Genomic DNA, 24,896 nt, shown 5'->3' with positions numbered 1-24,896 from the left:
TGCAGGAAGATGGCAAAAGCAAACATTACCAGAGACATCATCCACAGACAGATCAAGGTAGGTGTTAGCCAAGCGTTCGCTTGTGTTGGGTGGGGAGCGGATGGGAAAGCATTCACGCTGGATTGGGAAACGCTCATGTCGTTGCCTTTGCTTCTGAAAAGATTTTTGCTACTTACATATTGATAAGCTGTATAAGGAGCTTAAGAGAACAAACACATAGGACCTGTCACTGTCCTTAATGAAGAGCTGGGATGAAGTGTGGCATAACAGGAATACAGTTCTTCTCCCTAGCAGGAGCGCACCATGCTAGTTTGACATCAGCAGGTCTGTTCCTTTTGAGTACGACGTTGAAGAGAGAAATCTGGCTGCTTGTGTTTGGGCATCATAAAGGGCCCTTAGCTAGCTTCCCTCATGAGTTTTCTGTCTGCTTCTTTATGTGTTCTGTTCGTGTGATCTTGCCATCAAAGGTATTTTCTGACTGTAGTAAAGCTAATGATCTCTGTCTCAGTCTCTTTCTGTCTCTTTTTTTTCTTTAAAGAGTCGGATCAGTCATCTGATGGCTGCATTTGTGAAATATCTCTTAACGTGAAAGGACTAGCTACAGCAGACACAATAGGCAATTATTACTTGGACTCGGAGGCCTTAAATCATTTGCAGCTTTGCTGTAACCAGCATTTACGAAAGTGCTCTGTTAGTGGCCAGAATAAGGAACTAGGAGCTTGAATGCTCACTTCACTTTGCAGTTTAGTACCAAACTTTGTATTATAAGCTTGTAATTTAATCCATGTGCAAAGATTTATTTTGCTACTCTAACAAGGAAGGGATGGTTCTGTGGGTAGAGCGTGAGCCTGGGACTTTTTCACACTGTCTGCTCTGTTAGACTTTCATGTGTGACCTTGGGAAGGTTGCTAGGTCTGACAGTTCCTCATAGGAAAAGCAATATCCTACTGCACAGACCTCACAAAGCCACTGAGGTTGCAATAGCGAGGCAATTATAACTGCAGCACCTTGCACTGGGCCTAGCAGTGTTTTGGGAATGCTATCCGTAAAAATATGTCAAGGCGTTTGAAGTTGGTGATGAAAGTAACTACAAAAAGCCTGTTCTGTTTTGGTTTTCCTCCAATCGCCTTGTATCTGTCTCCATTTTGTTTTCAAATAGCTTTTGTTGTGTGGAGTTCATTACTTAACATTGGTCTGCAGAGCTGTAATGTAGTACACTGGTTCTTTGTGTCTGCTCTGTGACTACTAACATGTTCCTAGTACCATAATTTTTGACGTTGGTGTTCTCATCTATAAATGGTGATAATGAAGGCTTAAGTTGTCTTCGCCTGACCATAGCATGGCATGGGATGGGACCGAGGCTGGATCAGGTCCTAGGAAGGAACCTCCTCGGACATTAGGTGTTCCGTCCAAAATATGACTTGTGTTCCCTTTTCTTCGTGCCTGCCTCTGCAGTTGGCCTTCTTTCATCGAAGCCATCTGCTAACGCATCTGTGAACCCTGTGAGATCACAGGGGAAACAACTGTCCTGCTTTTCTTCACCTTCATTTGTACTGACGCAGTTCTGTGGCAGCTGTTCTTTTCCCTGTAGAACAGGCTGTGCTGTGGCAGTGCGGCTACATGCTCCTGCTCCACTTCTGATGAAATAAGCCACCTCTAAAGGATGCTGTCCAGTTACGTTCCCCAAGGCTTTGCCCCTTGGTGGTGGTGCTTCAGGACAGATGCGTAGAATCATTTAGGTTGGCAAAGACCTAGAAAATCATTGACTCCAATCGATTCTGTGTAATGGCAGACTTCTGAGCAGCTGTGGTCTAGTACTGCCGTCCTCAGGAGTGAGCTGCTTCTGAAATCCGTGCCAAGGGATAATGACAGGCATTCCCAAGCTCTTTTGTATCTTCTGTTTCTGGCCCAAAGTAGGCAACTTATTCTCTCTTAGTGTGGGCCTCTCAAACCTTGTCTTGGCTACCCAGCTGGAGCCTGGCAATTAGATAAACATCACTTTAAATGAATTCAGGGGCAGGGATTACGAACTGCATACCTGGAGATGTCTCCCTACTACAGGACAGGTACCTGATGGTATGGAGACCCCAATACCTGGCAACCCTGCTTGATTTTTAAAGTTCTTGAATCTTCTCTTAAAGGGAAAAAGGAGGGTTTTGTTTGCTGTAGTCAGTGTGGCACTTGTTTGCTTCATGCAGGAGAGGGGTGCACTGGGCTTCGAACGACACTATCATGTCACTGATCCCTTCATTCGACGCCTGGGCCTAGAAGCGGAATTGCAGGTAAGTGGGCAGTGTTCAAAGCTGCTTGTTGTACAACTTTCTGCAGAAAGGACAGCATGCGGGAGCGTTTGGCATTCTCTCTCTTGAATGGGATAGATACTGATTACTTAGTCCCTTAAACTGCATTAGAGCCAGGAATAGCTCAGTGAGATCTTGTGTGAGCTTTCTGCATTACCTAATGCACCTACAGGAGAGCCTTTGATGGATGCGTTTCAGCTAATCCTCACAGTGGTGCCTGAAGAAGGCAACTGTCAACTGTTCAAGATATGCAGCTCTAATGTTGAAGAGTGTAAACGTGTTGCCTAAAAAATAGGTTGCTGTATTGCAGTCTGACACAGTTTAAAAAGATCTTAAGATTGTCTTGGTTGGGGGGAGGAAAGGATTCTTTTGTCCCCCTTTTCAATCGCATCTCCCGTATCAAGCGCTACTCAATGCTCTCTTAGTCTTTCCTGGTACAGCTGTTAGTTAATTTGGGTGAAGATGTATGATACAGTCACCCAGCAGCAAGGTGCTTCTAAAAGAGTTATCAAAAGTGCAGTTTCCTTCCATTCCCAGAGAACCTGTACGTGTAATTTGTCAGCCTAGCCAAGAGCTTTTGAAGCAAAGTCACCTTTCCATGTGCACAGCAGGATTTCATCTGTAGCCTCTGAGACTAAACTGCCATTTTATTCAACGCTACATTTTTTTTTATTATTATTTGTTTCATTTTGCCTTTTCTACCCCAACTGCTATAGCATGCCTGTCTTTTCTTGAGGTGCTTATCTACCATGTGGGTGGTTTTTTGCAGGGTTGGAATAAAAAAAAACCTGCTTGTATTGGAACAAGTTGTTATGTGTGGGGAGCTCGCTGTGTCCTTGTCTTAGAACAGCTCTGTCTGATAAGTCTGAAGTTTGTGTAATACCATCTTCCTTTTTTTTTCCTCAGGGTCACTCTGGGTGTGTCAACTGCCTAGAATGGAATGAAAAAGGAGAGTAAGTATGTGGCTTGAGTCAGGGGATCAAGAAACCGATAACCCCAGGTTCTCCCAAGAGTAGGACATAGGGTCATCTTGGCATAAGCAGCCGCTTCCCATTCCTAGTTAAGTGGAGTTCAAGCTCAGAGTTTTGAACTGTAGTAGAGCTCACGCTTCAAAAGAAGCTTTATTTTGTTAAATATATCTGGATATTCTTAGAAATGCCCCTTTGGTGAGTTCAGAAGGGAAACGGTCAGACTAAGAAGTGGAGATTGAAGGCTGCTTCTCTTCTCTTAAGTAGTATTATGGATTATAATGGATCTTTAGGATTTGCCCAGCTGGTAGTGACATTCCCCCCGCCCTTCACCATGCTGTTATAAGCTTCTGCTGGGGGACAAATATATAAGGGAGGGAGGTAGAGCATTTACCCCTCTCTGCCATTTTAGAGGGAAACTAAACATAGCATTTCTGTTAACCAAGTGGAATAAAGAATGTCTGTGTGAGAAACGACTGGGTAGAAGGAAGAGTGTATATTTCTTGACCTGCCTCTCACAAGATCCAAAGTCTGCTGTCTGATACTCTTCAGAATTATTTACCAGTGTAAACTTCATGTATTTGAAAGAGATCGGGCTACAAGGAAATAAGTTTAAAACGGCTGGTGGTTCCAGATATCAAATTCTTTTGCTTCAACTGAAGATAGATGTACAAGGCAAACAACACCTTGCAATATGGCTGCCACACCCTGTGCTTCAAAAGCAGCCTGTGAATGACTAAATGAGCCCTGGCTTGGGACAGCTTGCGCACATCCGAAGTCCAGGAATGAATGCCTTGGCTTAGGTTCGGGGACGATGCGGAGCAGTTAATGCAGCCAGGGCTAATAAGGAAAATGGAGGCCCTGCATTTTGTTGTTGACCAAATGTTCCTATTGTTTTCCCCTGTGCCATGTGAATCTGTGGTGAGCTGGTTCAATGAGCTAAACCAACGAAAAACATTTGCTTCATTTTCTATGGAGTTGATCTTTGCCTGGTGTAGCTCCCTGAACTGCCTGAATGGATTGGCACATGGGGAGCAACAAGAACACATAGCTGAGAAAAGAGAGAGGAAGTAGGCTTCTTAGAGCTGAATTAACTTAATGGCTGTCTGTGGTCAAACCACTCTAAAAAAATTGGTCACGGCTTAGAACAGAAGAATACATGATGCATACTTCTCTTCTGTTTCTTTTAGCTTGTTGGCCTCTGGCTCTGATGACCAGCATACCATTGTCTGGGATCCTCTGCACCACAAGAAACTCCTTTCTATGCACACAGGACATACTGCAAACATCTTTTCTGTCAAGGTATATGGTTAGAAGGAATGAATGGCTAACAAAATCAGCAGCCTTAGTAGGCTTGCTGGGAAACCTTTTCCTGCAAGCAATTTCTTCCCTTCCCCCCCCCAATAATTTCTTATTTCCAATATTAGGAAAAAAATTACATTAAATCTAATACCTGAACTTCCTAGTTTACGCAGCTCCCAGGCTTATCTCATTCTCTCTATAAATTCAAAGGAAATGGTTGTAGCAAATGGGGATGTGTGATGAAGAGACTATTTTGTGTGCTACTGTAGCTGGTGACCCTTGAGTGTGCACACTGGCATGTGTGTAATGTAGGTAATGCCATGGGTCATCCTAAAGCGAGCTGCTCTGCAACCTTCTCAGTGGTGTCTGTGGGAACAGCTTCAGCCCTTCTCAAGTTTGAATGTCAAATCTGTCTCCCGCAGTTCTTGCCGCATTCGGGGGATCGAATCCTCATCACGGGAGCTGCAGATTCCAAGGTGCATGTCCATGACTTGACTGTCAAGGAGACCATCCACATGTTTGGAGACCACACCAACAGAGTTAAGCGGATTGCCACGGCTCCCATGTGGCCTAACACTTTCTGGAGTGCAGCAGAAGACGGGCTAATCAGGTACAGAACTCTAGTTGTTCTGCCCCAAAATCAACTGGATTGGGATCCATTGCAGTAGGTGCTATGCACAGATCTGAAGAGAGGCTGTCTCTATACTGAAGAGCTTAAGCTAATATCTCCCTTTCCTGAAACTGGAAGGATTCATCTTGCAATGTAGACTCCTCTGATAAATACTCTCCTCAGCTCCGCTGTTTTCCCCCACTGAGAAGGGAGGCCAAGAAAGGAATAGCCATGTCATGTGGAAGGGAGATACAACACTGAGCCACGTTTCCCTCCAGAGTCACTGAGACTCTTAAATGTTACTGCAAGAGTCTGTTCCACTTTTCATACAAGCTTTTGTTTGTAAGGTCATGATTTGGAGTTTAATTTGGAACTTGGTTATCCTGATATTGAAGCCTTGTGTATATTGAACTGAGATGCTTCCAGTAACCTGTGGCGCAAATGACTGTTAATGTCGTTAGTGTCACCTCTTCATGCACAAGCCAGATAATTAAGTGTAGGTGACTACTGGGTGGTGTAAATGTGCTGCTTGGCGTCGTCTTCAGTTTGGTCACCATGGAGAGCTACCCTCTCTCTTATTGCTGCTTCCATTATCTAGTGGCACGGGTTGCCTGACTCCCTCTTCCCTTTGCAGACAGTACGATCTGCGGGAGAACAGCAAACGTTCAGAAGTCCTGATAGACCTGACGGAGTACTGCGGGCAGCTGGTGGAGGCCAAATGCCTGACGGTCAACCCCCAGGATAACAACTACTTAGCAGTAGGGGCGAGTGGACCCTTTGTGCGGCTCTACGACATACGCATGATCCACAACCACAGGTAATGGCAACTGGCTTTTCTGGGCAGATGTGAGCGGTACAGAAATCTGTTCAAGGCTCTGGTGGGAAAGGGGGAGTTGCAATGATCTGGCACTCACCTGTCTTGCCGTGCAGTTTTCCCCAGCCTTTTCTATCACCCACAGTCTTTTCGATCCGTGTGAGTATGCTGGGGTGCTGTGAGGCAGGCTTGTGACTGCCCAGCTGTATAGGCATGAGGCCTTGCCCTCATGTGTGAACAAGGAGTGTCAGTGTAGATCAGGCTTTCAGCAGTTGAATGCTGTGATTATAAGACTGCTCTTCTTTCTGGCTAGAAAAAGCATGAAGCAAAGCCCTTCAGCTGGAGTACACACATTCTGCGACCGACAGAAACCCCTCCCGGATGGTGCGGCACAGTACTACGTGGCAGGTATTGGGACCTGTGCTGGGGGTGACTGATGGGACTTTAAGTTAATACCTGAAGAAGCGGAGTTCTACCCATCACACAAGAAACCACTGCTTGGAAGAGCTCCTCTCTAATACAGGGATGTTCCATGGAATTGCAGATTATTTCACTTCTATGCTGTGAATTCTTGCTTATGTTACCTGCCCACTTTCCCTGATTTGGCAGTGGTGTGTGTTGGTGAGCTGGCCTTAATTCTTCTTGTCTAGCGTGAATGTCTTTTTGTCACTTTTATTGGAAAGTCAAGGATTGGATAACCTGGGTGCTTATAAGCTTTCTTCTGGAACTGGTCCCAGCAAGGCTGCTGTTCAAAATCTTTTTGGCACAGAAGTGGCTTGTCTTCATCCTGCAGATGAAGAATCAGTGATACAGTATCTGGGCATTCTAGATGACATTCTTCTCCAGTGCTCATTATTTACTATCTCTTTCCTCCCCTCCCTCCCCCCCCCCAAATGTTTGGGTTTTTTAGTGTATCTTAGACCAGCATGTTCAGCAGACAAGTTTTGACAGTCTTGCTTCTGATGAGTCCCACTAGAGGATTTCTTAGGTCCCCTGAATTGGTCATGCAACACATCTGCTGTCTGAAGGAAAAGAACCTGTGTGTGAGCTGAATATTTAGGAGCCTTGGTTTGGTTGTGCTAAGGGCTTTATTAAGGAAACTTGATTAGAGGGTTGAAGATGGAGGTATTTGTTTGCAGATGGCCACAAAGCACTGAAGCCATATCTGTAGTGAAGCCCTAAAACTGAGATTGGCTGGGTTCTGCAGACTTCATTGTTAGCAAGCTAGTTTTAATCGGTCTTCTCCTCGTACGGAGATGGCCTTGCAGAATTGATACCTAGAACTTGTGAAAAGGCAGCTGTGCACATCCACGTGTTTTGGTGGCTGATGGAAGGATTCAATAAACAGCAGTAGGAAATGGAAAATCGCTTGGGTGCATGCGCTTCATGACATTGCTCTCGTAACAACGTCTTGTAAAAGGGAGCAGCTGGGGTAGGACAGAGACAACGGTTACTAGTTACGCTGATATGTATGGACCTCTTCTTTCCACAGGGCACCTTCCAGTGAAGCTTCCGGACTACAACAACCGGCTGAGGGTTCTGGTGGCCACATACGTCACCTTCAGTCCTGATGGCACTGAGCTCTTAGTCAACATGGGAGGGGAGCAGGTAAGAAGGCAGCTAAGGTTTGGCAGAAAGCTTCGCATTCAGTTGTGTTTGAGTCACCATATGTTGTTGTGCATTCTTGAAAACAGGTAGAGCAACTTCTCTGTGGGTAATATGACTGATTTTAAACTGCTTTCTGATTCATTCAGACTAAATGCTTGGTATTACAGATTTATTTGTTATGCTACCACTTGAACAGCATTCTGTTCTGATTTTCTAATTCACATTTCACTCTCTGGAAGAGGAAAAAAAACCACCCAGAGTTCTGGAACTGACCTTTGCTGCCCTAGAAAAGATTTCGTAACTCATTCTTGAACATCAAACTGCTTCTGTAGTAGAATCAAATGAATAAGGAACTTACAGAAGCCAAGGCCTTCACCTGGAATATTGATTGCTTTAATTTTAAGCTCTGGGTGATATTCATGGATCTTTTGTAAAGCCTATCAGTGGAACGAGAAAATCCTCCTGACAGCATTAATCAGCATGGATTAAGCAGGAACTCTGCTTGTGGGCAGGTTACTCTGTGGTTGTCCTCTATAGATCTCCTTCTCACACGTGCACTTATTCCCTTTAAGAGAAAGTGCTGAGTTAGATGAATTGTAGGTCTGATCTGGGCTGTCAATTCCTATACCAGTACAGTTTTTCCTATACCAGTATAGTTTTAAATTAGGGTTTTGCAGGGCTGCTTTCGAAGTTTCTCAGAGAATCCTAGTTTCATCTTAGAAAGACTTTTGCCTTGGTTTAGTGGACTGCCTCTTTTCTGTCAATAAAGGTTTGATTTCTTCACAATCACTGTGTTAATTAAATATGTAAAATATCTTTTTGAGCAGGTTGGTTTGTGGTCAGGTCATTTTAAGTTCTGTAGGTGTGGAGAGGGCTTTCTTACCTCTTGAGTAAGACAAGGCTCCTATTTTTCACATTATTCTTTCTGAACCCAGTGCTGGAATGGAACATGCCACTGCTACTTCTGTCATCCTGTGTGCCCGTGCCTATGAACAAGATTCCCAGTTAGAAAATTGGAAATAGCAAACCACAAATGTGGCACCATATACCCACCTATTTTATTGCTGTGACTTGAACATTTATGTTTCACTAACTTTTTTTTTTTTTTTTTGTCTCATTCTCTTTCTTCATTGCTTAGGTCTATTTGTTTGATCTAACGTACAAACAGCGACCATATACTTTTCTCCTCCCAAAGAAGTGCCATACTTCAGGGGGTAAGTATGATGCTGTCCTGAAAGGGAGTGGAAGGTGGAGTGAAATCGTGTACTACATGACTCTTTCGGGGTGCAGCCCAATCTGGGCAGGAACTAAGAAAATGAAGTAGGGCATGGCTGTTGCTGGGCTGTTTCTGCAGTGCAGTTCTAAACCTCTTCTACAGAGTGACAACACGTGTGTCATGAGGGGAGAAGTGAGCTGTTGAGAGGTGTAGGCCTGCGTGAGCTAAGGAGAATGCTTAAAGCTGTACAGAAAGGATAAAGTAGACTTTGTAGAGTGGTTGAGGTCCTGGTATCCTGCCTTCAGCTACGGGGCAAAACTTTGTGGACAGGCATGGAAGTGGTATATTGTTTTTATTTTTTAAAACTCTATTAAAATAAACACAGAGAATACATCTGTTATCTCCTTATACGCCCACTGGGAAGGAGACGGAACAATCTCTTCCCTAGTCTAAGAATCTGACCTGACACTAATATCCCTGCTGCTGGTGAGATAGTTGAATCAAAAAGTGATTTATTTGATGAGTAAGTAAATCCAAAAGCCATTTTATTCCTGCCCCTGTTTCTTACACAGATACTGCAGGCAGTATGCAGTGAATGGCTACAGCGCTATTCCTCAGGCAGAGGTTGGCTCTTATCAGGGAGTGTTCCCTGCTCAGCCCCTTCTCAGAGCACTCTGGCAGAGTTCGATCTGTGTACTCAGCTCACCTTAGGCCTTAATTTAACACTGGCATCCTGGTAGCAAATATATGCCGTGCCTGCCTTTCTCTTCTGTCTTGAATGCACATGGGTGATCTGTACTGTGGGATCTGGTGAGATCATGCTTTAAATGGCAGGACAGCATTTGAACATGCTCATGGTGGAATGGTTGCAGCAAATGCTTCACCCTGTTGGGCACAGAAAGTTCAGGCAAAGGCTGTGGAAAGGCAGTATCAGTACAAAGGCTGAACACTGAAATATCCAAGTGGTTCGGCAGACTGGTTGGACAGTGTCCTCAGTTTTCCAACCTGTGAAATGGCCGCAGGAGCCCACCCAGCTGCAACATAAATGCAATTTGTACAGCTTGAAGCTGAATATTTTCTGTCGAAATGGCAGATCATGTGGCTGGGTGACCTTCAGAGGATTACTTCAGCTTGTAACCGCTCCTTGAGCAGTAGGGTAAGAAAAGAAAGAAAGGAAAAAAGCATCTGGAATTCCTTTGCTGGATTCCTCCAGTGGTTCCCCTCATCCTCCTCCTTCTGTTAAATGTTCAACAACTTAGCTTGGTGATTCTTTATCTGAGTGAATCGAAAATACAAAGTTATTGAGGTTCCTAAATACTTCTGCAGTTTTGAATGCCAGGCTTCTGGTGATCAGTCAGGTACTCTGAGTATGGCCTAGACTCAGTCTGAAAGCAGTTCAGTCCAAGCTGCCCTCTCTGTGTGTGTGTACCTAGTTCTATGTGTAGCTAGCTTTCTGTTCTAGAGTTGGATCGCGAAGGATACTGCAGAGATTTGGTAGTAAATGTAAGAAGGCAAATAAAATCCAGGTTGCTGGAGAAGGGGGGGGTGGCGTGTGGAATCGTGGAAGGTTTATTTCTGCTCTGAATGGGGCTGTGGCATTGGCTTGGCACTGCTGTAAAATAAACCCCTGAAGCTTCAGATATTGGTTTGTATAATCTACATTGATGCTTAGCACGGCTGTATAATTTTTCTAACCTTCAGAAGTGCAGAATGGAAAAACCTCTACCAACGGAGTGTCGAATGGCATCCATCTCCACAGCAATGGCTTCCGCTTGTCTGAAGGAAGAGCGCATGTGAGGTAAGGGGACAGATCTGCCTCCAGGAAAGCCCTACGGCTTTGTTCATGTCCTCTTCCTCTTGCCAGGGTTAGGTGCCGCTAAAAAGGGGTGAAGTGCAAATCCACTTGGCGTGACTTGACTTGATTGTCAAGTGACCTCTGTCCTAGGAGCTGTATTTACTTCTGATGGGTGGGCTATGAACAAGGGTCAGATCAGGCAAGAGCATCTTGGGAGAAATGTCCATGAGGATTTTTCCTCTCTTACGATGAATTACTGCAGACAAAACTAAGAAATGACTTTGCAGGCCTGGAAGCAAGGTGTTCTTGGTTGTCCTGAGTGGTTGTTACTTCCTGGCCTGCAGGAGCTGTGTCTTGGTAAATAGGAGAGGCTGTCACGTTGAAAGAGCCTTGCAAGGGAAGCAAGGGAATGTCTTTTTTTTGGGCACCTGCCTGCTGCAGACTAAACTGAAGCGACCAAAATTGCTTTATGACAATGACATTAGAGTCATTACTCCTGCAGTCTGCGTGTGAGCTAGGAATGGATGGAGCGCCCTCTTCCATTGTTCCTGCTGCTTTATTTCCTTAAGAGCAAATGCAGTTGGGGTGAAGCAGAAGCAGACTTGAAGCACATCTTGCTGACTGTTTTTCCTCCAGGTGATGAGACCTGGTTAAAAGTCAAGACACAGTTGCTTAATACCATATATGGGTAGTCTAGGTTCCACCAAAGTCACTTTGCTGAATGTTTTCAGCTTGTTTCCTCTAGATGGCCCCTCCACCACAGCAGCAGAGATGTGGCTGGAATTTTGGGTTGCTGAGCATGGGCCTTGTGCAGCCCAGTGAACTCTGGATGCTTGGTTTCCTTCTGAATTTGCATTCTGTTATACATTGCTGAAAGAGGGTTGGAAATGTTGTTTATAGAGTTGACGCAAAGATGCATTGGTGAAGTCTGAGGGATTAGATGTTTAAAATACATACTGCTCAATTTTGAGTGGATGTCTGTATGTAAAGAAAAAAAATGGAAACAGCCAAATGGTGGTCAAAAAGAAACCTTCCTCCTAAATTCAGGTTATTCAGGTACAGGGTCTCTTCTGCCTTTTTCTGAAACTTTTGGTATTAGCAAGTCCCAGCAAGCACTAGCTAAGGTAGAATAAAATACTGCAGGCATTTAATTGGCATTAACAAAGCATTAGCATGTGAGACTTACCTGTGCTCCTTTCTCCTTTCCCTTCAGTCCCCAAGTGGAGTTACCTCCATATCTGGAGAGAATCAAGCAGCAAGCCAACGAGGCCTTTGCTTGCCAGCTGTGGACTCAAGCCATCCAGCTATACAGCAAAGCAGTCCAGAAAGCCCCCAACAATGCCATGCTGTATGGAAACAGAGCTGCTGCCTACATGAAGCGCAAGTGGTAAGGAAGCAGAGAATATCAGAGTTTAGTGTCGCAGGCAGTGCTGGTGCCTGACTTATGAGTACCATGGCTACCTTGTCCACTGCGACACCCCTGGGTTCCCTATGTGTGGAGCAGGGTTGGGGTTGCTGGATCAAGCCATAAGTGGGTCACCTCTGGCGCAAAACAAGGGGATTGCACAGCAGCATGTGTTGGAGAAATTACAGCCACAGATACTGCACAGGCAAGCACAGCTGCTAGGAGCTCATCGTTTTGCCTACTGGCATGCTGAGTAATGTTCTGTTCCTTTCCTGTTTAAAAAGAAACCAAAAATCCACTTCCGAGTAACAGCATTATGAGTGTCTCCAAGGGTGTTTGTGTTTCTTTGGATAGTTCTGATCTGCATTAGAGTATGACTCTAAATCTGCTGTCAACAGATGAGGTAATGGTTACTATGCTTTATCACTTCCTATCTTGTGATATAAGATTATTGTAGGACTGCCTGGAGTTGCTTTGGTTGCTGCTTTATCCAAGTAACTAGTACTGCATATAGTCAGACATGACCTGGTGGTTCCCCAGTTAACCCATGCTCCCCTTGACTGGAAACAAACCCCTCTGAGGGATCTGGGGAGGTGGCAACTGGTGCCTCCGAGTCTGGGGGAGGTTGTGTCGTCTTTGTTGCCAAATATGCTGTTAGCCTCTGCAGTAGGTAATGTCTGCTCTGACCAATAGCCAGAGCTGCATCTGCAAGATACAGCTGAGTTATTTTAATATCTGTCCCCTTGAGCAGAGTAAGACTGAGTAGCATGACTTGCCATTAACATATTTAAAATAGCTGTGGTCCTTCATCTACATTTGCTTTATGAGGATATCCTTCTCCTCTCCCTGCTGAAATCCCCAGTATGAATTTTCCCGTCTTCTTGCCAAGATAAAGAGCAGCCAGCAGTTGTTGTGACTGTTGGTAACTGGCCTACTGGCTGTTTTGCAATAGGAGAGATTTGGGAGCTGCCTCAAAAAGACCTCAGTGTTCAGAGGGAGAAGAACAATAGGTTGGGATTAAGGAATGGAAGACAGAAGCTGAGTGCTGATCTCATGAATGACATTTTTCTTATAGGAATCGTTTTTCCCGAAGGATGTTGGCAGATCTGAACCTTTCTGTGTGTCAGCTAGTGCTTTGCTACAGTTTTCGGTAGCAGGAAGATGTGAAAATATATGCACAATGGGTTTCTGTGGTGTGCAATGATTAGAATTTCAATAGTACTGAGCTGGTATCTTCTCAGGTGCAGAAAAGATGGGGCGCTTTCCTGCTAGGAACAGCTACTGGTGTGTGGCAGAGGGTGGCTGGGATGTCACTGAGGAGGAGGGTGAAGCAGTTGGACAGTGACCTGCGCTGAATGGCCGTGTCTCTAAGGTGCCCTTCATGTTGGGAGCAGGAATACTGTAGGTCTTGCTTTGGCCTCGTTCTCTGAATAAGAGAGGGATCTAGAAAAAAGGAAGGTCTATAATTTCCGAACATCCCGTTGTTTATCTCCCTTAAGATGCTACTCATACTCTGCAGCGCTTCTAAGGTTGTCCTTTTAAAATTTGCTCGTAAGAGCCAACTGCATCACTCTCCAGATTGCTTTTAGCAGTCTGTGTTGACAGTACTTAGCTGATTTCTAGTTGGAGCATTTTTGCATAAGCTGAGGCAAACCTGTAACAATGGGAGAAACAGTGCCTGCTTTACGTGTACATCTCAACGTGTACATTTGACCCTAGTCTGTTGGGCTGTCTGATACTAGTAGCCGAGGTTGAAGGATTTTTGAGGGTGGCAAAGCAGCTAATAGCCCAGTCAGCTCTGAAAATGTGAGACACCCGTCTGTCTTCATAACAGGTAACTTGCATTCCCTCTTCCTTTGAATAAAAGTGGCCTAATGCTATGCATCCAGCCTCCTGGATTAGCATGGACACAGTGCTGCAAAGACAGCACACAAGAACCATGTTTCTTCTGCTCTGCGGCAGAGCTCGTGGACAAGGCACTCCACCTTCTGTACTGTGCTAGCAAGCTGTAATATGTGGCCAATATGCACCTGGAAGGGAGGGAGCGGCAGGATGAATGGCTTGCAGAACGTGCTTGTGGCAACTGAATAAGCGCTGCTTAGCCTGTAACCCAAAGATTTGGAGCTCCCTTTAATGAGACACAGGAGCACCTCTTCCCTGACAAAGGCTCCACATGATCTAAAATTGTTGCCCCGTGGGAGGTACAGGGCAATTCACCCCCTTCCCCTTCGGCCTGTTTCAGACTTTGGTAGGTGCAGTGCACATAGGTTACAGGTGTGAAACGTTGCTGTTGTTATTATTAGCCATCCTGTGGAGACTTGGCGCTCTCTTAAGACAGATTATGGTGCCTCTGGACAGTTTAAGCTTGATGCTGGTACACCAGGTGTGTCAGCCCTGACTGACTTCTAAGGTTCCGTCAGTCTGAACTGAATACCAGCACGCAAGGCTTTTCAAGTCTTTCCTGCTTCCAGAGCACAAGCAGAGGTGTTCTGATTCCCACAGCTGTGGAGCTTAGGGAAATCAAGTGTAGGTTCCAGAAACTGTAAATAGGATATAAATATCCATTATGATACCAGTCTGCTATAAAACTTATTTCTAAAAGTTTACGTTTTTTCCTATACAGGTAGGAAAAGACTGCTGCTTTAGACAGGCTTCCATTAGGGCTGTGAAGTGTGGTGGTTCTGTAGCTCCTTCCGGAGGGCTACAAGTGGCTCTGGCTGTGGGCAGGGAAACATGCTGCCACGCCGTGCATCCACAAAGGGGCACGCGTGAGCTGCCGTGCTCTGATGAGGCCGTGCTCGCCTTGCAGGAGAGGCCTTGTGTCTGCTTGGCCAGAGGGCTTGTGCATCCTCCATCTTCAAAGGACTTCCCTAAATGTGTTCTATCAGCAAGCTCTGCTCTGTCGGATTTAAAATGGCAGGTCAAGACTTGCTGGGCTTCCCTGTGCGGTCACGTTACAGGGCTGCCTGTATACACGTGGAGGGCCATTCAGGGAGCTGGGCTTGGTCAGATGGTGCCCATGGGAAACAGCAAATGCTATTAATACGTGAGCTTGTGGGGTGTCTGCTTGCATAGAGAGAGCTGGAAACAGCAAGCTTTGGAGTGAAACAAGGGCTGGGAAATGGCAGTGGAAAACATGTACTGTTTCTGTTTGGGCTACCTAATCTGCCCCTCCCTTTTCTTCAGGGATGGGGACCATTATGATGCTTTAAGAGACTGTTTGAAGGCCATATCCTTGAATCCGTGCCACCTGAAGGCCCATTTCCGTCTTGCCCGCTGTCTCTTTGAACTCAAATACGTGGCAGAAGCACTGGAGTGTCTGGATGACTTTAAAGGGAAGTTCCCAGAACAAGCACATAGCAGTGCCTGCGATGCACTAGACAGAGACATCAATGCAGCCCTCTTCTCCAAGAGTGATAACGGTGAGTGCCAGGGTTCAGCATGGTTCTTCAAGGTTATACTAAAATCTAATGATTGGACAAGGCATTTTCTCCTTAAACTGCCCCTGTGAAGTAAAGCTCCAACTTCTGAGAGAGATTGATTGTTACTGTGCACAAAAACTGGCCTGAGCCTGTTCTTTCCTTGCGCCTGGTCCTGGTTCACTCTTGAGCAAGAGTATGATAAAAGGGGTCTGATGTACCCAGGAGATAATCTGGAAGGAAGCTTGTGCTCTAAGCCCTGCTCCCTGCTGGAATTGTCCTTAACTCTTGTCTAAAGCTGTTGGGGTCTCCTAGAGTGCTGTTTGCTTAGAACGTGTTCCTCCCTAAATTGTGACGAGGGAAATCTGTTGTCTTTGCAGCTGAAGACAAGAAAGGGGGTGGCCCCATCCGGCTGCGAGCCACAGGCCGCAAGGATTCCATCTCAGAAGATGAGATGGTGCTGAGGGAGCGCAGCTATGACTACAAATTTCGATATTGTGGCCACTGTAACACTACTACAGACATCAAAGAGGCCAATTTCTTTGGCAGGTATGTTGGCAGAGCAAAGTAGGGATGCAGGACAGGAGTGTGAGCAGCAGCAGAATGCTCTCTTCCAATTGGATAAAGCCTCATGCGTAGCCCCATGTGACTGTTCATAAAATGATGCTGACACTGGTTTGCAGGGTTGAAAAAGCTGACAGAAACCCTCCACCCATGTGTGGCTGCATGAATAGCTGGTTCAGTAGCAGATCCACAGAGGACCCAGTTGGGCTAGCATTTCAGAAAAGCCATTTGGGATTGAAAACATGAATCCTAGGGATGGAGGGAACCAACACAGAAAGCTTTATCTGGATCCGTAAGCATGAGGGGTGGCAGTCTGCTGATTATAGAAGCCAACTGAGATTCTCATGTCTGCTAGAGACTAGCTTTGGCTCTGAGATGTGATCTCCAGTCTCTGCTCCTCTCACCCTAGCAATGCACAGTACATAGTCAGTGGGTCAGATGACGGCTCCTTCTTCATCTGGGAGAAAGAAACCACCAACCTTGTTAGAGTGCTGCAGGGAGACGAGTCGATTGTGAATTGTCTCCAGCCTCATCCCAGTTACTGCTTCCTGGCCACCAGCGGCATTGACCCAGTTGTACGACTGTGGAACCCTAGGCCAGAGGTAAGAGCCGCAGTAGAAGACTGTTACTGTCACCAGGTGTAACACGTGCTGGTCTTTCCTCTTGGGATCTCTTGATGGTTACAGCAGCAGTAACAGCCCCTCTTTGGTCCTAGTGCTGCCTCGCTGAGTTCTCTCCTATCTTGTCTTGCAGAGTGAAACCCTTAATGGCCGCGTGGTGGTAGACATGGAAGGTGCTTCCCAAGCTAACCAGAGACGAATGAACGCAGACCCTCTGGAGGTGATGTTGCTGAACATGGGGTACCGGATCACAGGACTGACCAGTGGTGGGGCTGGAGGCTCAGATGATGAAGACAGCTCAGAGGGGCAAGTCCAGTGCCGGCCCAGCTAAAACAGAACTGCCTCTCCTTCCTCTAATTGTTTGGCTGAAAGGGAACCTAGTTTCCTTGGTCCTGAACTTTCTCTGATGAATGACTGCACTGTTTCGCACTATGCACAGAGTAGGACAAGCTGGCAGGGGCAGGAGCGGCTGTCTCTTTAAACCATCGCCACCACCTCCTCCTTCTCCCCTCATGCTACTGAGCAGCATGGCAGTGCAGTCTGGGGTTTGCCTTTAGTGGAATTTAGTCCCAACAAGGGTCCTTGAGTTGTCTGTAAGCAGTGTAAGCTGGTGATTTTTTTTTTTCCAGAGCTGCTGTATGGTCTGATACAGGGGGATGTTGCCTGCGTTCATGCATTTGCAGAGGGGATGTTAAATTCCTGAATAAAAAACAAACCTAGGGCAGGGGTTATGGAATGAATTTACTGCAGTGATCTTGGTCCTGAAAGCTTGACTCTGCTTGTGTGCTACCAGCCTGTCTAGAGGCCCCTGGTTTAGGGTTGTTGGCCATGAAACACCTGGTTTTGTCCCACAACATTTTTCTTCTGGCTTCCATCTCTTTGTTGTCACCAGATGTAGCTGTGTTGTATTAAGGACTGGATATTGCCTGTCTTGTCCCTGAGCATCTGTCTTAGTTGATGAATCAGTGAAGGCACTGAGTGTGTGCAGCTCAACAGGGCAAGATGGGCTTGCCCAGCTCTGATACTTTCTTCTGTGGTCTATGAACCCATGAAAAAAGGTGACAGCAATGGGAGCAGCTTTGATCAGAGGCCTAGGACTGGCATAGCTAAAGCTACCGAGAAAAGGGGCTGGTAACAGCACTCTTTCAGAGCTTCTCTCTCCGTTGCCCAAAATGTGTGTAGCTGTATTCACCTTCTCTTCTCCACGTCGCCTGTGCTGGAGCTGAGAACATTGCCACCATGTATATGTTGCAACTAAAGTTTTGAGCTTTTAGGCAGCGCCATTTTTGTGCGGTCAGCTGCTCTGTCTTGGCCAAGGTGGGCCTTCTCTGCCTCATTCTTGGTGTAACATCTGATGGTGGTCCTCTCAGGAACCCTCCTTCCTCTTCCCACTCTCCACACGCTGACTCTGGCTGCAGAGCTAGGAGTACACCTAGAAATGTGGCACTGTACTTCCATCCTCCTCCTCTCACATAACATGCAGCCCTGTTTTCCCCTCTTGCAGTTGCCAAACACTAAATACCAAGTAGATCTTACACAGCTGTGCTACAACCGAATCCGAAGAGGTTGGTTTTTTTTTTTTTGTAGGACTATCAACTAAGACCAAAGAGCCCCTGGAGATCTTAACTGCTCTGCGCTGTCTTGTATCTTACTGCTGAAGGTCTGAACATGCTAGCCTTGGTCCCAGGGGTGTGAGATGTGTGTCTGGGAGTGTGTGCGCGTGTGTGTATGCTGCATTAGGGCTGTTCTTCCATGTGGTGCAATCCCTGGTCTTCCTGTTCCTGCTGGGGAAAGATGAGAGGCCTCCCTTTCCTCCTCTGGCTGCTTTTGGCTGCCAGGCATTGATGAGAGAGACTGCGCAGTGCTGGCTGATCAAGGTAACTGGCTTCCTCTCCCTTCCAGAACAGTCTTTACAAGATGAGCGAGCCTTGTGCAGGAGGGAGAGAGGTCACAGAGGCTCATAGCTGGCAGCGTCTCTCCAAGGACACTGTTCCCTGCATAGAAAGATCCCCCGCGCCCCCCTTGCCATCGAAGTGGAGCTATCTGGGACCTGATCTCCGCCCCTCAGACAAAGATGTCCATCTGCTCTTTCACGTGTGGGTGAAACTGAGCCTTAGTGGACCCTGGTCTGGTGGGAGTGTGCCCCTTGCCACCCAGAAATGACTTTGTGCTCTGCTGAGCTGTGATGGCAGACTCTCCCTCCATCTTATCCTGCCGAAGCAGAGCTCTCCTGGGACAGATTGTCACTTGGCTGCTGAGGACATGTTTGCTTGTTTTCATGCAGTACCAGCGCGGTAGATGTGACTGCTTGCTCAGTTTACCTGTTTGGTTGTGTACAAGCTCCCCCACCCCGGGTATACCCCAGCACTCGATGCTCTTCAAAACCCAGAGGCAATAGAAAATTCCTCTCACTGGGGTGGCTTTTTGACATGGTCTGGCCTTTTTTTTGCTTAAGGCTTTCCTACTAGACACATCCTCTTTTTCCGCCCCCCCCTTCTCCTCCCCCTCAAACTTTTTTTTTCCCCAGCTTTCAGTAGACAATGTCTGCAGACTTTGATTTTTAAACTGAGAGACCGAGATAGAAAGCTCTGAAAAGAACAGACCTCTCCCTCCCCATTCACCTTTTGCTGTGGCAGCTATTTTTTGTTGTTTTTACCCTTGTGAGACAGTGCAGCACTTTTACCTGCCAGTTGCAGTGTGAATGCTACAAGATTCCCTGCCTCTGCAGTGGATTGCTTTTTTTTTTTTTTTTTTTTTAATGGCTGCTTTGGTTAAAAAAGATAAATAATAATGGGAGAGAAGGGGAGAGAAAAATCTTTCTGCCTCTAGCCCCTTTTCCCCTTGTCGTGGGTAGATTACCTGCTTTGTCTCTTGTTAATGAGGAATTTGTATTTATTGGTGAAGGAAAAAACATGCTGGGGAAGTAGGGAGAAGATGTTGCTTTGTTGACCTCTGCTGTTTACTTCAACCCCCTCTTTGGGAAAGCTTCTTCCTGCTCTTTCTGGTTAACTCTTTCTAGCCTGGGATATGGAGGGATGCCTCTCTTATTTTTGTATTCTAGCAATGGGCTCTCCGTTAGGAGACTCTAGGATTCTCTTAGTGTTGCAATGACCATTGCTCCTCGCTTTTTCAAGTACTGAAGATCATCTCGTAAACTTTGCCCCTGCGGTTGTAGAGGTAACACACAAGCCTTACTGCCCTCATTAGAAGGAGCAGAAAACTTGTTTCTCTGGTCCCTGGAAGAGAAAGGGTTAAGCAATTAAACAACTCTTTGTTCTAGTTCTTTCTTGGTGTCATTTTGTTTGGGGGATTGTTCTGGCTTTGTTCTACCTTTCTCCTCTCTGGAGGTAGACAGGGGTGGGTGGAGGGTGGCCTGCTTGGGCTGGATGTTGTCTATTCCCAGGTGCTGCTTCCCAGAGAACAGCGGCCCTGGAAGCCCGACCCATGGCTTGTAAGGTGTGGTGGCTACTGAGTTAGTGCCTGGCTACTGAGTTAGTGCCCGTGTGAGTTTATCCAGGTGTGGATCTGTCAGTGAAGCAGGGGCTGGGGCTCTGTTCAGGGGCAGAGTCCACTTCTGGCTTGGTTTAGAGCTAAAGCTGCCAACGCTGGGGCGAGGATGAGAACGGCTGCCTGGGGCTGGCTGGGGAGGAGAGAAGCCATGCCCACGTGGCTTACAGAAAGATGAGTGGTGCTACAATGGAGTTAATTTCTCTGAATCACATTTTATCAGGGTGGGGGGTAAAATTGCTAAAATCCTCTTTGACTCCCTGCTGATTTTGGGGGGGCGGGGAGGCAAAAAGCCGAGTAGGGGAAGCAGCTCATGCTTGCCTTTTAGCTCTTCTTAAATAGCCTCTTGCCCTGAGAAGCAGAGCCCTGGTGACTTTAGGCTGCTGGGCAGACCCAGGGTCACCTGCCTGAGTCACCGTGTTACCGACTGATCTGCTGCCATGGTTCCGCTGTCAGAAACAACGCACTTACTGCCTTAAAGTGTCTCACACTCAGCGTGGTTTGTAGGACATCAACAGTTAGACCCAGAGATGATCCCTTCCTAAAGGATATAACAAACTCACTTTTTCCTCTGGGCTCCTGCTGCAAAAACCTCCCAAATACTTTCTTGCCCTCCAAGCTGCAGAACTCCAGGCCTTAAGTAAGAGTTAGAAAACCAGTCTGCTCTTGTCAGAATCCATTTGAACTCTTCTAAAAATTCCCGTTGGACACCTCTCAGCTGAAGGCCTTCTGAGGCCTCTTCATTTCAAGTCCTGTCTGATAGAAATTATTGCTTTAAAAGGCAGCTCTGCTCTAACAAAGCAAGGCGCATCCACAGCTGGAATTGGCAATCAGCTAATTAGGTCAGATCTTGGACTGAATGGTTGGATGAAGAGGAAGCGTGGAAGGGGAGGCAGAGTGGTTGAGTCGTGGGTGGAAATGGCTAGAAGGACCCAGAAAATGAGTTTTATTTGTAATTTGGGTAAGGGAATTGGGTTGAGGAGGGAGGGGAGCGCTGTGCTGTGGGATGTGGGGAGAGGAACAATCGCAGCCCTGCTGATGAGGTCACTTTTCTCTGATGTAACTGTTCGCAGTGCCAGGAACAAGCCTGCAAAGGGCTCAAGATGGCTCCTGTCTCTGAGCAAAATGGGAGCGGGATGTCAGAAAACTGCCTGCTCTTGGTGCAGCGAGGAATTCGGTTCTCTGCCTGTTATGCTCCCTGTGGTTTGTTCAGGCCTTGCTGCTGCTGCAGGAGGTGAGACTGAGTGGGAGTCCCTCTGGGGCTGGCAAGGGGAGAGGGTAGGCCTTTTCGTGGATCTCGTAGCCGAGAAATCACCATGACCTGCGCTTGGCTCTTTGAGCTCTTCCACCTTGTGCCCCTTGTCCCTGAGAAACCGGTGGCTTTCCCTTTAAACATAAAAGTTGCCCTGTGGATTGACTCTGTCAATTGGAAAGGGAGAGAGAAGGAAATGCAGCTTTCAAGCAGACAGGGAAGCAGAAAAGACCTGAAGGTGAAAGCTGAGGGGTGAGATGGCTTAGGGGCATTGCTTTTGGGGTGGGTGGCTGAGCCTGCGTGTGTTCTTGCGCTTGTGAGTAGCACCACCATCAATACAGATGAGAGTGACGTTTCTGGTTCATGCTGAGCGATTAGAGGCTGTCAGATTGCAGCAGGCACAGACCACAGGAAAGGAACAACAAAAACGCAAAGCAACCCACCCAACATCACCTCCAGGGCAGGGGAAGGACGCCTTGGTGTCCTCCATCAGCCTGTGCCTCGGTGACATTTTAAATAGACTCCTGCACGCGGTGTTGCCTGCTGCTGCCTGGGTTGTCAATGTCAGAAGGGGGAGGGGATCTCTTCCTTGAGTGGTTTGGTTCTGGCAGTCCCTGTAATGTTTGAGCTGTCACAACAGGGAAGGTTCCCAAGGAAGCCGCTTACTGAACAAGAGCTGGCTGGGTGCCTGCTTCTTTCAGGCTCAGAGATGAGCCGAGGTAGAAAGGGGAGGTAACCGAATGCCTTCCAGGCTGAGCTCCAGCTATAGCCATGGTGGCGTGCACTTGGACAAACCCAAAGGGGTGCACGGGCTGGGCTTGTTCATTCCCAGAGCAGGCAGGCTCTCCTCTCGGAAGGGCTCTGGGGTGCGAGTGATGCGCTGGCATCACCTGCGGCAAGCGGGCAAAGATCGTTGTCCTGAGGACGTTTCGGGCCAATGGGAGGTAGAGCTGCTTCCTCGCTGACAACGGGAGAGAGGAGCCATCGGTGGCAAGGCGCTGGCAGAAGTGGGAGTGAAATCTTTTGTTTCTCGTCAAATGAGAGATTGCAAAAACAATGATGGCAGTATTCCTGCTCTGTACATCGATCCAGTACTGTAGTCAGGCAAAATAGCTGCAATAAAAAGCCCGGCCTTTAATTTTATGCATGGAGAACTTCTTACCTGCTCCCCCCCCTCTGGTTCCCCCCCCCCCACAGTTTCTTTTCCAACTGCAGCTATTTTTCCCTGCTGACTTCAGGTGTTTTGTATTCTGCTTAGATCAATAGCAGTAGAACAGCAGCAGCTTTCCAGTTGTCACTAGGAAGACCCTGCTGTCAGCTACAGCTCACCCGTTTATGCCAGTGCGGTACTGGGGATGGAGAGCCCTTCTGCTTGCCTGACAAACACAAAAGAAAGCTGTGCTGTACAGGAGAGCTGTATTGAATATTTTTTTTGTTGTTTTTTTTTCTTTTTTTTTTTTTTTTTTACATCCAACCTGGGGAAAACTGTTCTTCCCGTGCTCCAGCAGCTGGGTTTGCTTCCTACACTCAGTTTAAGAGGGAATAAGCTGCCTGAAATGCCCCCTGCCTAGGCAGGGAGGGGAGGGCGAGAGGCAGCACTGCAGGGAGTTGCGTCCTGCCAAGGCCGTCGGCATCGTCCTTGCTGCGTGGCTTTGCCAAGGGAGCTGGTCCCTGGTGATATGCTGCTTAGCAGCCTCTGAGACACAGGCAGGAAGAGCAAATCCATTGCCTAATCCGACAAATGTGCCAGGGCCGCATTAGCTGATGTGAACATTGGCCCCTATTCATAGATTTTAACAATTTCTGATACTTACGTTGGCCTGGAGCAAATCAATGCAAGTATTTTTCTTCATCGAACAAGAAGTGTTCACTGAAACACATACAACCTTTGTGTGCATCTTCCATCCGAAGTGCCAAAACCAAAGCACCGGGCATGGCTTTGCTCTCAAGGGTGTCTATATTTCCTTGGCTTTCTCTCTTTTGGAATCCCTCACCATCAGGTTCCGAGGAGCATGGTCTCAGGCCCTTGATCAACTCTGACGCGGTGACAGGTCATGCAATGCTCACACTACAGCAAGCTGTGAGCTGAGCTGCTCTGCATGAGTGCCTCGGCGGGTGGCTCTGCTTCCATCCGGATGCCTCCGAAGCAGCCCTTGGGCTGTCCTAAACGTGGTCTAGACTAGGAAATAAGGTGGGACATTAGATGATCTCTTGAGGGCTCGGTAGAGACGAGATGTAGTCTGCAGCGCATTACTAAACTAGTTGAGTACTTGTACAACAAGGTAGTGTGTATCGAGGGCGGGTAGGCCACCTCTATGCTAGACTGTTAGCCAACGCTTTCTACTGCCGTGCCGGCAACTCCAAATCGGCATCCCTGCTGACGTGCCTCTGCTGTGGGTAGAGGTTACCAGTTTCCTGGGCTTTCAAGCTGGAAGCTTCACTAAGTCTAAAATTCAATGAGTGTGTAAGTGCTGTTCTGTCCCCAGAACAGAGAGTATGTTGATAAATGTGGAAGGCTGGACTCAGCTTAATTATTGAGCAAAGGCAGGTACTGGAAAGCAGAACGCGTAAAGTAGAGATAAGAAAAGTCTTTGGTGAAGGAGAGACATTTCAGTAAAAAGTGGGGCTGTTACTTGGAAGCTGGAAGTTTGTGATGACTGTTGGGAACGTGGCTCTGGCAATTAACAGGGTTTGCTACTAGCAAAAGCCAGCACCTTCTGTGAGCTCTGTGTTGCCTCTGCTGGGGGTGCTGGAGCTGCAAGGGAGGAGGAACCCAACCACAGGAAGGGGCCAAGACTGTTTTATTAGCAAACCCCCAGGGCATCGTGCTGTGCAACACCACAAACCATGCTGGAGAGCTCCAGTAACCATGGGGGCCTTGCGCAGAAACGCAGCTCAAGGTCTCCCTGGGAGGAGGAAATGAGCAGCTTCCAAGGAAAGCATGGAAGGACGCGGAGAATGAGGGCTGGACACTGGGCAGGGCATCCCTGTCCTGGGTCTGCTGGGCTGGGGCAAGCGATGTCCTCCCTCTTCTTCCCGCTAGTTTCAGCAAGTCGTCGCTCTGTATTTTGCCGAGTGTGTTGTGGTGGGTGGAAATCTGGAATAAACATATTTCTTCTTCAGCTTTCTCGTGTAGTTTGACTTAAACTTCCTAATAAAACAATTGTTATTTTTCTACTTGGATTCTCCATTTGTAAATGCTGTTCCACCCCTTGCAGTACCTCAACCGCCTCCTCTCTAACGGGGGGGGGGGAGCCGGGGGGGGACTTGGTGTGATGCTTATTTCTGCTTTTTGCGCTTGCCTGAGGGGCTCTTCTCCCTGCCAGCTCCTGGGACTGCCTCGGCCAGCTCCTGCCCTTTGGAAAGGCAAAAGCGAGAAGTTTGCCGCCGCACCTCGGGTGGCGGATCTGCACAAGGTAGGTGCGAGGGGTGAAGGTTCTTGGCCTCACCGGAGCAGAAGGCCCCGCGAAGCCGCGGCAGGGCCCGGGGGGGGAAGCACGGACCTCGGCCCCCCCG

The 24,896-nt window shown here is 47.3% G+C and overlaps 1 protein-coding gene across 2 annotated transcripts; it reads left to right on the top strand.

Annotated features, from left to right (window-relative positions):
* Window positions 1-6: 6 nt before the first annotated feature.
* Window positions 7-24,502, top strand: WDTC1 (WD and tetratricopeptide repeats 1). Of its 2 annotated transcripts, XM_009648469.2 has the most exons (15): window positions 7-57; window positions 2,199-2,282; window positions 3,207-3,253; window positions 4,459-4,570; window positions 4,993-5,180; window positions 5,815-5,997; window positions 6,308-6,402; window positions 7,487-7,602; window positions 8,741-8,816; window positions 10,520-10,616; window positions 11,827-12,000; window positions 15,205-15,440; window positions 15,818-15,986; window positions 16,411-16,603; window positions 16,755-24,502. In XM_009648469.2, the coding sequence occupies exons 1-15, from the start codon at window positions 10-12 to the stop codon at window positions 16,950-16,952; spliced, it is 2,016 nt and encodes a 671-aa protein (XP_009646764.2). In that variant the 5' UTR covers window positions 7-9; the 3' UTR covers window positions 16,953-24,502. The 2 variants fall into 2 exon arrangements, with proteins under 2 accessions (XP_009646764.2, XP_035759843.1); XM_035903950.1 differs by lacking the exons at window positions 16,411-16,603; window positions 16,755-24,502 and adding an exon at window positions 16,121-16,404.
* The last annotated feature ends 394 nt before the right edge of the window (window positions 24,503-24,896 follow it).

This window comes from Egretta garzetta, unplaced genomic scaffold (genome assembly GCF_000687185.1).
Source record: "Egretta garzetta isolate BGI_Z169 unplaced genomic scaffold, ASM68718v1 scaffold101, whole genome shotgun sequence".
Lineage (NCBI taxonomy): Eukaryota > Metazoa > Chordata > Aves > Pelecaniformes > Ardeidae > Egretta > Egretta garzetta.
Note: the sequence above shows the minus strand (reverse complement) of the source record. Positions and strands in the feature narration are given on the sequence as shown.

What these genes read in the sequence shown, in the direction of transcription:
- WDTC1 (XM_009648469.2), top strand. Translation starts at nt 10, where the DNA reads ATGGCAAAAGCAAACATTACCAGAGACATCATCCACAGACAGATCAAG. An exon ending in GCCTACATGAAGCGCAAGTG is followed by an intron (nt 12,001 to 15,204) that starts GTAAGGAAGCAG and finishes CCTTTTCTTCAG; the next exon opens with GGATGGGGACCATTATGATG. An exon ending in TGTGGAACCCTAGGCCAGAG is followed by an intron (nt 16,604 to 16,754) that starts GTAAGAGCCGCA and finishes CTTGTCTTGCAG; the next exon opens with AGTGAAACCCTTAATGGCCG.